This window comes from Bicyclus anynana, chromosome 15, assembly GCF_947172395.1.
Source record: "Bicyclus anynana chromosome 15, ilBicAnyn1.1, whole genome shotgun sequence".
In the NCBI taxonomy this organism is placed as follows: domain Eukaryota; kingdom Metazoa; phylum Arthropoda; class Insecta; order Lepidoptera; family Nymphalidae; genus Bicyclus; species Bicyclus anynana.
Window position 1 is genome coordinate 3,583,313 of NC_069097.1, and position 15,204 is coordinate 3,598,516.

General features: G+C 35.5%; 2 protein-coding genes across 4 annotated transcripts in view; one reads left to right on the forward strand and one right to left on the reverse strand.

Moving 5' to 3' along the window:
* The window catches only part of LOC112051648 (gametogenetin), a 94,907-nt gene that overhangs the window by 22,313 nt on the left and 57,390 nt on the right, over positions 1-15,204 (reverse strand). The gene's annotated exons all lie outside the window — the stretch shown is intronic.
* LOC112051649 (uncharacterized) lies at positions 1,641-2,332 on the forward strand. Its single transcript, XM_024090375.2, has one exon. The coding sequence runs from the start codon at positions 1,683-1,685 to the stop codon at positions 2,061-2,063; it is 381 nt and encodes a 126-aa protein (XP_023946143.2). The 5' UTR covers positions 1,641-1,682; the 3' UTR covers positions 2,064-2,332.

The following is a 15,204-nucleotide window of genomic DNA, read 5'->3' on the forward strand; positions in this document are numbered from 1 at the left end:
ATACGGGGTTAATATATAGCCTATAGCCTTCCTCGATAAATGGGCTATCTAACACAGAAAGAATTTTTCAAATCGGACCAGTAGTTCCTAAGATTAGCACGTTCAATCAAACAAACAAACTCTTCAGCTTTATAATATTAGTATAGATTCCTCCTTGAAAAAGTCGTGTAGATACAATTCCGTAAATGTGCAATTTAAGATGGACATGCACAAAACAAATTAAATCCAAATGATAAACAGCATTAAGACTGTCGAACAGTATATTACGTTATGATTTTTAAATGTAAGCAACTTGAGAAACTATTAAAATTAATCGTGGAATTTACATATTAACCTACCTACTCAGTATGCAAAGTAAACAATAATTTTGTATATTTTTGTCATCGCTATAATAGCGGGCTGAGAACGATATTACTATACAAGAGATAGGGTAGCTAACTTACATCAAAGTTAGTGAATTGACCTGCTGGTCTGATAAAAAAATTATTAATGTCAAAATACCTACTGTTGAAAATGTTAGTCTGTTATCAATAACTATTATTTTAATGTTCAAAATATATTAGGTCGTTTTTCAGAGAATTTTCTTAATTATTTGCGTGTGTAAAGTCTGCCAATCCGCATTGGGTCAGCGTGGTGGACTATTGGCCTAACCCCTCTCATTCGGAGAGGAGACTCGAGCTCAGCAGTGAGCCGAATATGGGTTGAAAATTACTTTACTAGTTATCAATAACTATTATTTTAATGTTCAAAATATATTAGGTTTTCGATTTCAATAAGTGGGTTATTCACACTCACTTCAGTTAGCATTCTGGAGTGAAATGAGACGAAATTATCAAATGATTGTTGTAGGACCTACTGTACCAGCTATTGTATTAAATTATACAATACAAGTAAACAAGTTACTCCAGGGACTTTATGTGTATTTCAAATCAGTTGTATACAATGTATGTGTTGTAATACAATGTTGCGATCGGATCGGATTAACATACAGGAATTCAAAAAGGTAAAATATATTTGCCTGTTACAAGAAAGAGTAAAACAAAACTTTATACAGCATATATCATGATATATGCAATATACTATTGTATGCAGTACTAACAATGCAAAAGTTCTTTAAAATATAAACTCGATAATACTCGTTGTATACTCTCAAATCATATAAAAATACATATTGATTTTATACTTCAAATAAATTAATCACGATCAAAACTATTTTAAAATCATAAATCTGATCTAACCAGCAAACACATGATTAACATACGAGTACATTTAAACTTTAAACACCAATAATTATCATAAGTTATGAGTGCTAATGCTACAACTCCACATTAGATGCAAAGTGCGATATAATCTACGCCAACCGCACCCGGCCGATGGTCACCTTGTGTGCAGCAACACATAAGTGGAACAAGGTTCATGAGCGTTCATAATAAATATAATAACATAAGACACATTCTGGTGCGAACAAACAAATAGGAAGGCAGTGCAACCCAAAGCGTAGCCGCGCGACGCGCTGCGCTGCATCTCCGATCGATTACCTCAAGTTCAAGAACATCTCGCGTACAAAGAAAACAAAAAATATCTACTCAAATTGGGAACGAATGGTGCCGATCGCTCGCATACTTATATAAATAATGTTGTGGGCGCGCGCGGCTCACACCGACACAGTCACACACCGAAACATGTTCGCGTTCCTCGCGCTTGTTGTGCTTGCGGCGTCTGCTTCTGCGCTCGCCGCTCCCGACCGATTGGGATACGAGCGAGAGATCGACACGCGGTACAACCAGGTCCCCAAACTGTTGGACTACGTGCTCAATGAAGAATACATAAACGCGCAGAAAAACAAAGCGAAACTCATAACAAAACTGCGACCGGATGAAGCAGTGATCGCTGACAATGTTATTCTAGAATCGAATGTAGTGAAAATCGTTAAGCCGAAGAAATTGGACAACGGTGATCTTGTGCGGCAGAGACGCGGTTACAATTTAGAGAATGTGATAGTTCCTGCCAGATATCCTTATCTCCCAGTGGTGCGGTACAACCGTTTCCGTCGATGGGGCTAGTGGCACAGGTTGCCGCACTGTCAAATGTCAAGGTTGCACTGAAGCAAATCAGCGAGACACGCCTCGAGCGCATCTCCGCGCGAAGCTCTCGTACAGACTATTGCATTAGGTATTATTATGAAGTGGCTGTGATCGAATGCTAAAATCCATTTGTGCGATGCTTAAGGCTTCGATTGAAAAAGTTAAAAAAGATGGAGTGAAAAGACATTAAGTTTATTATTGTTAGTGAATTTCAGAACTGTAAATTAAATATATTAGTATACTTATTATTGAAATGTGTTGTTAATTTTACGAACTCTTTAAATTGCAATTTATCTTCCTAATCTTATCAAGATCAGGCAATAATACCAGTCTTAGCTTTTATTGTAGGTACATAGTGTAAAAAATACTGTTGTCCAAACAAGTAATCTATCAGTGCTTTGCTTAAACATTTTAAAAACCTTTCCCTTTTCGGCTTCTTTATTAAAAATACCAGACTTCATTATTATAATTAGACACTTTTTTGTTTCAAAGAATGTGCGTCTGCAAAAACTTGCTGGAAAAATCTGGTTTCGTAATTCGCCCCTAAATAATAAAAATAAATCGTAAATTGTTTGCGCTAATTCGTTCGCTCTTCTTGTGACCTTTTCTAACGTATAATCGCTCGTCTCTCAAAGCTTTTTTCATCGTCAAGGACTCTTAAGTAACAAAAACTCTTAACCATCATCGGGCCAATTACAGCGAACAATATTAATCGAAATTACCGCTATTGGTAATATTTTTTTATTATATCTTGGGTTATGAGTACATCGTTTTAGGGTTCCTCGGTTAAACAACGTAACATTTTTGTTACTGTCTGTCTGTCTGCATGTCACAACTATTGATTAAAATTTATCAGACAACCTTCAGGATCAATAGAAAATTTATTTTTCAATTGCAATTACAAATGATAAATTGCAATTTTTTTGTTGTCTAAGAATAATGAATAAAGAAACTGTTGGTCAATATTTGTTTCGAAAAAAAAAAACTTTAGAAACAGCTTCGTCTTGGACAAATTACTTGTTTTTAACAACATTGCTTAATTTTTCACCGTCCGCCCTTATGCCGCAAAACGTTTACACGAAAATTAGACCTCCTGCAATTACTGTGGTATCTAGAATAGTAGTGGATAAAATATTCATATTTACCAACTAATTATATATACAACAACACAATTGAATGCATAGCGTGCATAGACTGGTACTTTAGTTAATGCAGTAGATAATTAAATGATGTTGCAATTGGAACAATGTTGGCGAACCTAAATACAATAGATCTATTGAAGTCAAATATTTATTTTAAATCCATCATCATCATCAGATGAATGTACACTGCTGGACATAGGCCTTTTGCGTACACCTGGACATGCATCCAACGGCTCATTATACCTAACCCGATTAATATTGTTGGTCCATCTATTCGCTGCTGGTCGTCCAACACTGCCTTCCGGTGCGAAGCCAAACGTCCATCGGCTCTTCGAACTACGACTATTTTCCCAGCTCATTGCCATGTCAGTTTCACAATTCTTTGAGCTATGTCGTGACTTTGGTTCTTCTGCGGATCTTCTCATTTCTTATTCGATCTTGCAGAGATACTCCCAGCCTAGTACTTAGCTCTCTCCATTTAACTTTGAGCCTTCTTATAGATCATAGACTCTTATTTTTTTGTTACTTTAGATACACGTCAAATAAAAAAATATAAATCATTACATTTCAGAAAAACGTAACGGTTTTAGGTTAAATCACAAAACGCTCAAAGGACTATAATGTAAAGACTTTTAACTGAACGTCTTAAAGACCCTTTTACCGTTTTTTCTTGTCGTCAATAAACTTATCCAATTAATGTGAATCACCTAATTGTACCGCAGTTTTACTATTAAAGATCTGTACTATATTTTTTAAAATAAAACTTTAAGCAACGTAATACAACTGCAATGTTTTTAGAAAAAATACTTGTAAATGAAACCGTAATTTGCTATTAAATAACAAGTATATAAAAAAATACGTACTGTAGAAAAACAATTGTATTTTTTTAAACACATGAGAGATTTAGAATAAAGCTAATACGTTATCTAATTTTCAAAGACAGAGAATAAATAGAAGAAAGAGGATAAATTTAAATATTCGTTTGACGACTAAAATTAAAAACTTGAAATATAAATATAGAGCGCTATTTATGTCTATCACAATATAATAAAAAACTCGCGAAGTTTTAGAAATGTTTATTATTTGAACTATAAGCTGCATTTCTGAATCAGAACATAAAATTTTCAATTTAATGTTATTAGAATCGTTAGCAAAAACAAATATAATATGTAGATAGGGAACAGGTTATGCGAAAAATACAAACATCTTTGGTATAAAAATATCCTAAACAAGCTCGAATATTAGCGAAGCACTCATCAAAATAACGTAGGCGGTCGTAACAAAAAGTGTTTACCTCCTTTTTATCGAAGCTCTTTACAGCGAACAAAGCTTTGGAATTAAGCTTATAAAATATAATCTAAACAAAGAATAATTGATGAGAATTGGCAAACCTTTTTTTTTTTTTTAATTTATTTAGTACCAATATTAGTCACACACAAAAGTAAAAAGAAAAACAGAGGACAAGGAAACACTTATCTCTATAAGAGATCTCTGCCAGTGACCCTTGGCAGTGGGAGAGGTTGTAAACAAAAGAAATGGATAGGTACAACAAAAAAAAAGTGAGGAAACATATTATACTTAATACATAAATAATAAAAATAAATAATATTAAATATATCAAAAATAACACTAATAAATAAATTAAAATAAATATATAAATTATAACAGTACATATCAATACTATAATAATAACTAAATAAATACATATATACAATATACATACATACATACTTATAATAAACCTTCTCGATCGCCACACTATAACCATAGGCGTATATGAACCCACCCTAGAATGGACCTATGCCCACCCTAATATTCTGATACCGATATGGAAATCTATAGGGATACTAATAATAGAATCGTTGTGGGGGGCCAGGCCCACCCTAGGAAATAATCCTAGATACGCCAATGACTGTAACTTATAGGAGAAATTGTTACGCATTAAATCTTTCTATTTACAGTATAACCTGCCGTAGCGTATGGTTGTGGTCTATGGTACTAAAGCCTTTTCGGAAACCGGCTTGTTCGGGAGGCTGGAAGTCGTCAAACCTATTAGCGAGACGATTCGTAATGACTCTCGAGAACAATTTGTAAACATGGCTTAGCAGCGAGATGGGTCTGTAATTCTTCAGCAAGGTGTTGTCACCTTTTTTGAAGAACAGAACCACCACGCTCCTATGCCACGCCTCAGGCGTCGTGCCCTCGTGAATGACGGAATTATACAATCACTGAAGGACTTTAAGTATCGGTTTTCCACCCGCTTTCAGGAGTTCTGCTGTGATTCTGTCCTCAACTGGCGCCTTATTGTTCTTCAGGTGTTTAAGAGCCGTACTAATCTCGTATAGGCTGATGTCCGGGATATCTTCGATATAGTGTCGTTAGATTTAGATGTTTGTTTGGATGTTTGTTACTCTTTATCGCCGCAACTACTAAACCGATTTGGCTGAAGTTTGGAATGGAAACAGATTTTACTCTGGATTAACACATAGGCTACGCGGACGAAACCGCGGGGCGTCCGCTAATGTTAGACATAAAAGTAGATAAGATTTGAATCGTGTATTTTAAGATACAAAGTTGATTATTTGAATTCATTATACTGTACAGGTTGATTATATTTTTACTGTTATCTTTTAGGATAAACCATGCAGGGCCAGCGTGATCCCGCGAGACCCCTCGGGGTTACTGTATTACTGTGATCTCAGCAGGATTATAACATAAGCACTTTCGGACACCGCAGTCTATTGTATAAAAAAATAAAAAAGAGTAGATACTCGTAAGAAAGACCAAAATATTTATAAGCTTTTAGATAATAACATGAATAACATGTCGCACTAATGATTGTCAATACTTAAGTACTAGGAGCTTAAAGATCGATGATCATAAAGATAAGCCCGATTTTTTTTTTTATTCTTTTCAAGTTAGCCCTTGACTATCTCACCTAATGATTAATGATGATGCAATCTAAGATAGAAGCGGGCCTACTTATTAGGAGTACGGTGAAAATCCTCACCCCTTTTGGTTTCTACACGACATCGTACCGGAACGCTAAATCGCTTGGCGGTACCGTCTTTGCCGTTAGGGTGGTAACTAGCTACGGCCGAAGCCTTCCACCAGATATATTTTCGTATATGTCAACTAGCTTACGTCAAAGATAGTGAATAAGCCTGCCTTTCTATCACAGATGATACGCAAATACATATATTAACTCTGAGTATAATCAAACGTGAAAAAGAAATATTACTTGATTAAGTCAAATTGCTCCTGAGTAACTTACATTCGTTTATACACGTAACTATCTCCATAATTACAATCAAACCTACTTTTTAGTTAAATTGTTTTAAATTTTTGTACAAAAACAAAATGCTAGTTGATAAAAACAATATCCCTTTAAAATCGAAAATTCAACTACTTCAACCCTTTAACACTTTAAACACTACAAACTACGTCAAACAGTGTTATATACAAAATTGTTTGTTAAAATAGAAATTACAAGTACAAAGTTACCCGCGCCCTGCCTTGAGGTGCCTAGAGCCCGGTAAATGAGGCTTTCGCTCTCTGCCCTTCAACTTCAATTAGAGTCAAGTTACAAGAATTCAGCTTAGGATGAAAACGTTATAACGCCTTTAAAAATTCCTATCTCGATTACTACCCTAACGTCTCTGTGAAATAGTTTCTACGTAGTTCATTAAAGATTTCATCAGTCTTTATACGATGTATATTATTACTCGTATAATTAAGGGCCTGTGCCCACGTTTTTTAAACGCGCCGTTTTAGAAACGTGCGTCGACGGTGCGCTTTTATTCGTGCGCAGTTTGTTGTCGTTTGCATCGATATACACGTACGTTAACATCGCGACTGCATCGCTACAAACGGGCGTCTACCGCGCGTTTAATAAAACGTGGTGTGCACAGGCCCTTACATTGATAAAATTGTTTTAGACTAGTGACAGATACTTCCTCATAGTTTGCCGAGTTTGAGAACTTAGTATACTAATCGCCAAGCGTTCCGATACGATGTAGAGAAAAATTAACTAAACAAATTACTCTAGCTCATTGATTCCCAAAACCCAAACCCCCAAGGGTCCACGGGACACTCAACAGGGGTCTACGATGACATGCCAAAAAATTAAGGTTTACAATTCGTAAGTTATGTAATTTTATCTAGTTTCATACCGGATGGGAAGTTTTCTAAATAAAACAAGTGAGAATTTATGCGTTCCTTGTGCTATAAGTTATGTCAAAAAAGTAAAGTTACTTTTTGTACATCCACTCACACACACAACCTCATCTGGTTGGACTCATCACCGTAGGGTGGTGGTTCGATCCCCGCCCCGTTGGTCTATTGTCGTACCCACTCCTAGCACAGTCTTTCCCGACTAGTTGGAGGGGAACGGGAATCTTGATCATATTATAAAATATATGGCAAATAAAAATATTCTTTTTAAAAAATAAGTTGTTGACCAATCAATTCTCACTTTTTTTTTTCATCACATCAAAAAGTTTAAAATAGTTACATATAATTTTCACATAATATATTGTCGAATTATGGGAGATTGTAGAGATGTAACTGCAGGGAGTCCACCAGTACAAGCTAGAATTCGAAACTGGTCTATGAAAAAAACAAATTTGGGAACCTCTGCTCTAGCTTAACATTCAAATTATTATTATTTGATAAATTAAATTGAAACTGAGCTTAATCTCGCGAAGTAGGAAACCGTGTTTAAGAATTATAATACGTTCACATTATTTTCTGAGGTCCGAACAAGGGATTTCAATTTACGGAAAGACATTTTAAAAATTATAGTACCTACTTGTGTTAGATAAAAAAAAATTAATGAAAAGGTTACTAGTTTGTCGTTGGGTTGTCTGGAGAAGATATTGATATGATCTGCATATTTCTACCTATTGTATTTCTTGATGAATATTGTAGTTTTATATATGTTATTACTAGCTGACGCCGCGCGGTTTCACCCGCGCGGTTTCCGTTCCCGTAGGAATATGGGGATAATATATAGCCTATAGCCTTCCTCGATAAATGGGCTATCTAACAGTGAAAGGATTTTTCAAATCGGACTAGTAGTTCCTGAGATTAGCGCGTTCAATCAAACAAACAAACAAACTCTTTAGCTTTATTATATTAGTATAGATTATAGATTATGTGCAATAAAGAATACATCTATCTATCTTGTTCAGTCTTTTTTTGTAGTTTCCATTGAAACAATGATTTCGTTTAGCTTACAAAAATTAAAGATTCTCTTAGAAAAATCGCTGTCGCCAATATTCAGAAAAATACGGGTAGGTAATAATAATAATAATTTTACGAATATGAAGATTTTATATCCAAACAAAAGAGTCTACTAATATCCCTTAATATAATACTTTGCCTAAGGGTTTTCATCTTCAATGAAAATGTAACAAAAACATATTAACCTCGGTGTTATTAATTTTTGGGATCTTCGTGGATTATTCTATTTTTCTATATAGTTAAGCTGCTTTATAAGAAAAGTTGGAAAAAAAATATTTTGGTAGGTACCTATAGCAAATCAGCAGGCTAATTCGCTAACTTTGACGTATGTTAGTTGACTTATACGAAATTGAGATTCTATATAACAACTGTCATCCCTCTAAGGATATCATACAGTAGGTAGATGACGTTTCTCAGTGGATTTGATGTTGTTTAATAGGTTGTTGATAAATACCAAATTATTGTATAGGCCAGCTGATGACTGCAGCTTTTTAGTACTGTAGTCAAATAGCGCGTCTTTAGGCCATAAGGGGTCTTGAAATCCTGGATTTGAGTCCTGAATCGGGCTATGAAATAATGAGCTTTTCTTTTTTTTTCAAGGAATTTTCAGCAACTAGCTGTGATGCTATACGCCCGTGCTTCGAAGAGCAATTTAAGTTAAGTGCTTGTTACAAGATTAAGAAAAAAATAACACTCTTATGGTCTTATGTCGCCGTTAAATTAGTCTGATAATAATGCCAAGACTCAAGAGCTGAGACTTAACATAACAGCTATTAGGACTAATAATGCAATAGAACTAGACCACGAATGATATACCTTGTTCATACGTCATATATCGATAGATTCATACCTCTAATTGGCTTCTGCACAATATACTCGTAGCGCAAAGCTAAATCGGTTGGCGGTACGGCTTTGTGGCGCAAGTTAATTAAATCAGGGCTACCAGGAACCAGGAATATTGAAGACTAGCGGACGCCCGCGACTTCGTCCGCGTAAATTTCGATGTCAACTTTACTACTACCCCTACCCTACCCTACCCCTACCCTACCCTACCCTACCCTTACCCTACCACTACCCCAACCCTACCCTACCCAACCCCTACATCTACCCTACCCTACCCCTACCCCCACCCTACCCCTACCCTACCCCAAACCTACCCCTACCCTACCCCTACCTTACCTACACCCTACCCCCATCCTACCCCTACCCTCCCCGTACCCTATCCCTTTCCTACCCCTATCCCACCCGTACCCCTATCTCACGACTATCCTACCCCTACCCTACCACTTCCCTATCCTACCCGTTTCTCTACCCTACCACTACCCTACCTCTACCCTTACCCTACCACTACCCTAAACCCGGCCCTAAACCTACCCTACCCCTACACTACCCCTACGCTTCCCTACCCGTACCCTACCCTGTAACTTCTCTATCTTACTCCTACCCTTAGCAAAATAGGTCCAGTCCTTCGAGAGTTGTGGTATGACCAAGAGAAATAGAGACTTCTATGCTAATAATATAAAGAGGTAAAGTTCGTGTGGTTGTAGGAGGTAATCTCTGGATCTACTGGACCGATTTGAAAAATTGTTTTACCAATAGAAAGCTACGTTATTTGCGAGTGTCATAGGCTATGTTTGATCCCCATATTCACACGGGAACGGGAATTACGTAAATGAAAGCGCCGGGCGTCATATAGCGGAATTTCTGCGTCTTTTAGAAATTTTGTATTATTTACGAAACTATTTAAGTAATTAACATACTGTAAAGGGCAAATCTTATCTCCATAATATCCTTGTGATTATTAAATAATTTATTTTAATAAGGATTAAAATTTAGTTGTATAAATAATGACGTAAACCTAAGTATATAAAATTAATAATTTTTAAAACACAAAAGGTACTATATCTGCTAATATATAGAAGATAGATATATGGTGTCGCGGACTTTTTTGTAGAACTTTTAGAGATACATAAAGTCTCCATACATTAATTTCAATTTTACACAATAGTTAAGGCAGCGCATGCGAATAAGTCTGTTTAAGAGGATTTTCAGTCCGACCTGTATGACAAAAACTGCGATAACTCGGCTAATATATATGATACCAATATAAAATATAGCCTATAGCACTCCCCGATAATGTAGCATTCTACTGGTGAAAGAATTTTTGAAATCGGACCAGTACTTCCGAAGATTACCCCATTTAAAAAATGTGACAAACTTACAAACTTACAAACTTTACCTCTTTATAATATTAGTATAGATAGTATAGATTAACAATTCCCAATAGAAAGCGGTAGACGCAATAGGACGATAAAGGATGTAGCTCGGAAGCCTGCCAATGTTTTATCAGAACCGAGGGATTAGTATAAAAGGCCCATTGTGTTATTAAGAAAAGGTTATCAAATTATTATACACACATCAGATGCTCATAAAATAGCATAATATGTCCCATTTATTGCAGATTTATTAAATTGAGGTAATTTTGTTATTCAAACTAAATAAATATTAGCATTATTTAAGCTTTTTTCAAAAGCGCTTACATAAAACGTAAGCGCTTTTTTCAAAAGCGCTTACGTTTTATGTAAGCAATTGGCTTCAAAAAGTTCAATGGATAGTGGCTGGTTCCGGAAAGCAGCTTATATGAAAAATTAAAATGAAAAAGATTTTTTTCATTTTCATTTTTCATTCATAATATTTATTTAGTTTGAATGATAAAATTATATCGAGAAGAATAAGAAAGAAACTTAGCAGTTGGTCTTTTAAAATAAATAGTACAATTCGTCCTCGCTTATTCTAATTAGATTCTCAGTTTTGTAAAGTTAGGCCGGGTTTTGATTCAGATTTGCTGAAAACCGGACACCAGTCACATACTAGAAACAGGATAGTCAACTGACATTTTTGCCGGACCGGGGATGATGTGAATAACTTCATATAAATTGTACAGCAAACAGCCCTTCTGGCAGTTTTACCGGCCCGGCAAATCTCCCGGTCCGGCGTAGTGAGTACCCGGCCTTAGATTATTTAATATGTTTATTTCATCTACATGTACTACATGTACAAGCGTATTAGGTCGAGTCTTTTGCTACATAGCGATGAGTGATGACAAGGTTCCGATCTACTTATCTAGTAATGATGCCAAGTGATTGTAAGCTATCGGTTACAAAGAAAAATCAATGCCGTTTACAGTTACCTATAGATGAAATGAGCAATTCACTCGGCCCACTGACACCGACATTGTCTCGTACACGCTCATTATGTGGTACCGCTATTCGGGCATCAAGAAACGTTACTCATTTGTTTTATCTCCTTTTCAATGTGAAGGTATGTTTATGACCACATACACTTTAGGAATACATAACTGTGTTGCAAATAAAGATATTCATAATACAAGTATACCTTTGTTGTCGTCTATGAAAATCGCGCGTTATCTGTGGACAACGTAGCGTTGCGTAGTTGGCAACCTTGAACCGTTCGCGCCTTATTACATGAAACAGTTGGGATTACTGTAGAAAAATGGCGCCTCGCACCATTTTTCCTACCCCCTCAATTATTGACTGTTATAAAAGGTGGTGTAACAAACTTTTGGGTTAATCAATAGTGAGGGTGCTAGCGGTCTCATTCTGTTAAAAGTAAAAGTGTCACTAATAATTAACGTGATAAACAGTTACAAGTATACGGATTTGGTATTGTATTACAATTATATATTATTGTCTAAAAAACAATTAACTATTAGGAGAGGTTATACTAATGTCTTTGTGCAATATTTTCATATGATTTTGTATTACGGTTTCATGATGACTCTTAAACATCCTTGTCTGTTCTTAAATCTTATTATGTGATAATACATTGTATGAACATGTAATCATGCGAGTATGTGTGTAACTTAATTAACTGATTTCATGATCATAATGGTTTAAATAAATAATATTGATGTACCTCCAATGTGATTTCATTAACAGACCTTACATGTTTTAGATTACTCCTAATACCTTCTATTTAATAATTATTCTTTGACAAGTTAGCCCTTGACTGTGATCACACCTGATGTTAAATGTCTAAGATGGAAGTTTTGACGGCCTCCGTGGCGCAGTGGTATGCGCGGTGGATTTACAAGACGGAGGTGCTGGGTTCGATCCCCGGCTGGACCGATTGAGGTTTTCTTAATTGGTCCAGGTCTGGCTGGTGGGAGGCTTCAGCCGTGGCTAGTTACCGGCAAAGACGTACCGCCAAGCGATTTAGTGTTCCGGTACGATGCCGTGTAGAAACCGAAGTGAGCGTGGATTTTCATCCTCCTCCTATCATGTTAGCCCTCTTCCATCTAAGACTACATCATCACTTACTATCAGGTGAGATTGTAGTCAAGGGCTAACTTGTAAAGAATTAAAAAAAAGAGCTAACTTGGAAGATACATAAGTTTATTCTACCCGTACCTCTGAAGGCGACATCGTACTGGAACGCTAAATAACTGCGTAGCAATCACACAAAATGCTATTAAGACTTTTCGTATAAGAAAAATTCCATTAACGTATTATTTTTTTTGTTGGCCTGACCCGAGATTCGAACCCTGGACCTTATTTTTCGTAGCCAAACATGACATGAGGCATGTCCCGAGGCATGAGACAATGAGGCAGTCGCTATTATAGCACAGCTATGAAACTAGAGTCAATATTATGATTGGCATGCAGTGACAATAATCACCAGTATAATTTTAAAACTTATTAGTTACATGAAACTTGAGTACCTTTGTAATGACGATTATAATGCCAAAGCTTAATGCCAGGCTATATCAGTTTTTTACCGTTAATATTAAAATGAGTAGGCAACACCAAAACGTAATTTAAGACCTTTTTCATATTACGCCTGTGATATTAGATTCTGTCTTATGTTTATTTAAGAATAATATGAAAATAATATAATATTCTTGTGTTTGTTACTTAGAACGTTGAAGACCAAGAAGTCTTTAAAGTATTCGGATGCCAGCAGTAATTTGTGGAACAAAATGTTACTTTTTCAAAACCTAAAGAAAAAAAATTACATACACATGTAAAATAATTATAATCGAATTAATTGTAAAATTAATGAAAATCAATTTGATTGATAAGCTTAGAACAATTAGATATCATATATAAATGCGAAAGGTCATCATGTCATTATTCTTCACGAAATCTCAAAAACTGCTCGTCTTACGAAGATTAAAGAAGATCCACTCTTGTACTCTGTATCATTAAAATTTAAAAAATATAAGGATTTCATTAAAATCTAATTAAGTTAATAAATCTAACTAAATAAAACGAAATAAATAAAATTAAAACCCAAGTTTTTGAGTTATATCAAGATGGCTTCCTTAAAGCAACAGCTGACAGCAAACGTCAAATCGACTACTGCGTTGAAAACGTCATGAATCTGCCATTATTATCCTTAGTAGTGTTGCATTTCTTGGGAAATAATGAATAGTATTTCTAAAGAATTAAAGTAAATTCGTATACTTGTATAATCAAAAATACGTGAGAAAAATATTTTCTCTTATTTCCGCCAGCGTACAATGACTGATCTTGGGCTCCATACAATTTTGGACCAACTCCTTTGGCAAGGAGGTAGTTTACAGATAGTAGAGGTCCGCTTAGAACGGATTTTGCTAGAGGCCTGGATTAAGGAGGCCAAAATATAATTTTGAACGGCTATCTAGTGATTTTGTTGCAATTTTATATTAAACTTCGGGCGCCATGATGCCTCGTGGTCTACATATCCTATACTTAATTGACATTGATTGACGTGGGAATTCCTACCTCCTAAACACTTGCAAAGTGTAAAATGCAATTGAAACATGGAAATTTTCATTGCTGCATAATAATGTGCCAGTATTAAACTAACGAATAATTTTAATTAATAATTCATGTTTCATTGTTTACCTTATGCGAACATATTACTTTAAAATATATTTTATTTTCATTTTATTTAGTTAATTACATTAAAATGAGAAAATAATGTAATGTGTTATATTTAAATTCAAGCTTTTTAAGCACTTTTTAAATTAAGTACGAATAAACTGCACTGTACAATCTATACAATCATTAACAACCCATATTAGGATCACTGTTGAGTTCGAGCCTCTTTTCAGTATGAGAGAGGTACAAGGGTGTAGCTACCACTGTATCAGCCATATCAATTATACGGGGCCCCCGGGAGATTTTTCGTCATTTGCCGCTAGTCTATTGGGCCCCCAACTAATTTTGATACAGGACCCCAGGCACACTACACCACTGGAGGGGTATAAACTTTTATACTATACTAGCGGACGCCCGCGATTTCATCCGCGTGGAATTCAGTTTTTCACAAATCCAGCGGGAACCATAGATTTTTCCGGGTTTAAAAGTGGCCTATGTGTTAATACAGAGTAAAACCTATTTCCATTCCAAATCTCAATCTAATCACACCAGTAGCTGCAGCGTAAAGAAGAAAAAAACATACTTACACACTTACAGACTTACATACACACAAACTTTCGCCTTTATAGTATTAGTGTAATTTGCATAGTACCTATAAAACTAAAGTTTCCAAGAGGTCGAAGTCGCAAATGTGAGCATGTTTCAGATTGAGGGCCTAGACTCCTGAAACCTACTCCCAAAGCCATCCCGCTCTAAAATTCACAGTTGCTTAAAGTACTGAACTATATCTAGTATTACATGTGGACTATGAGCTTTTAATATAATAAACGTCTAAATATAAACAAAATA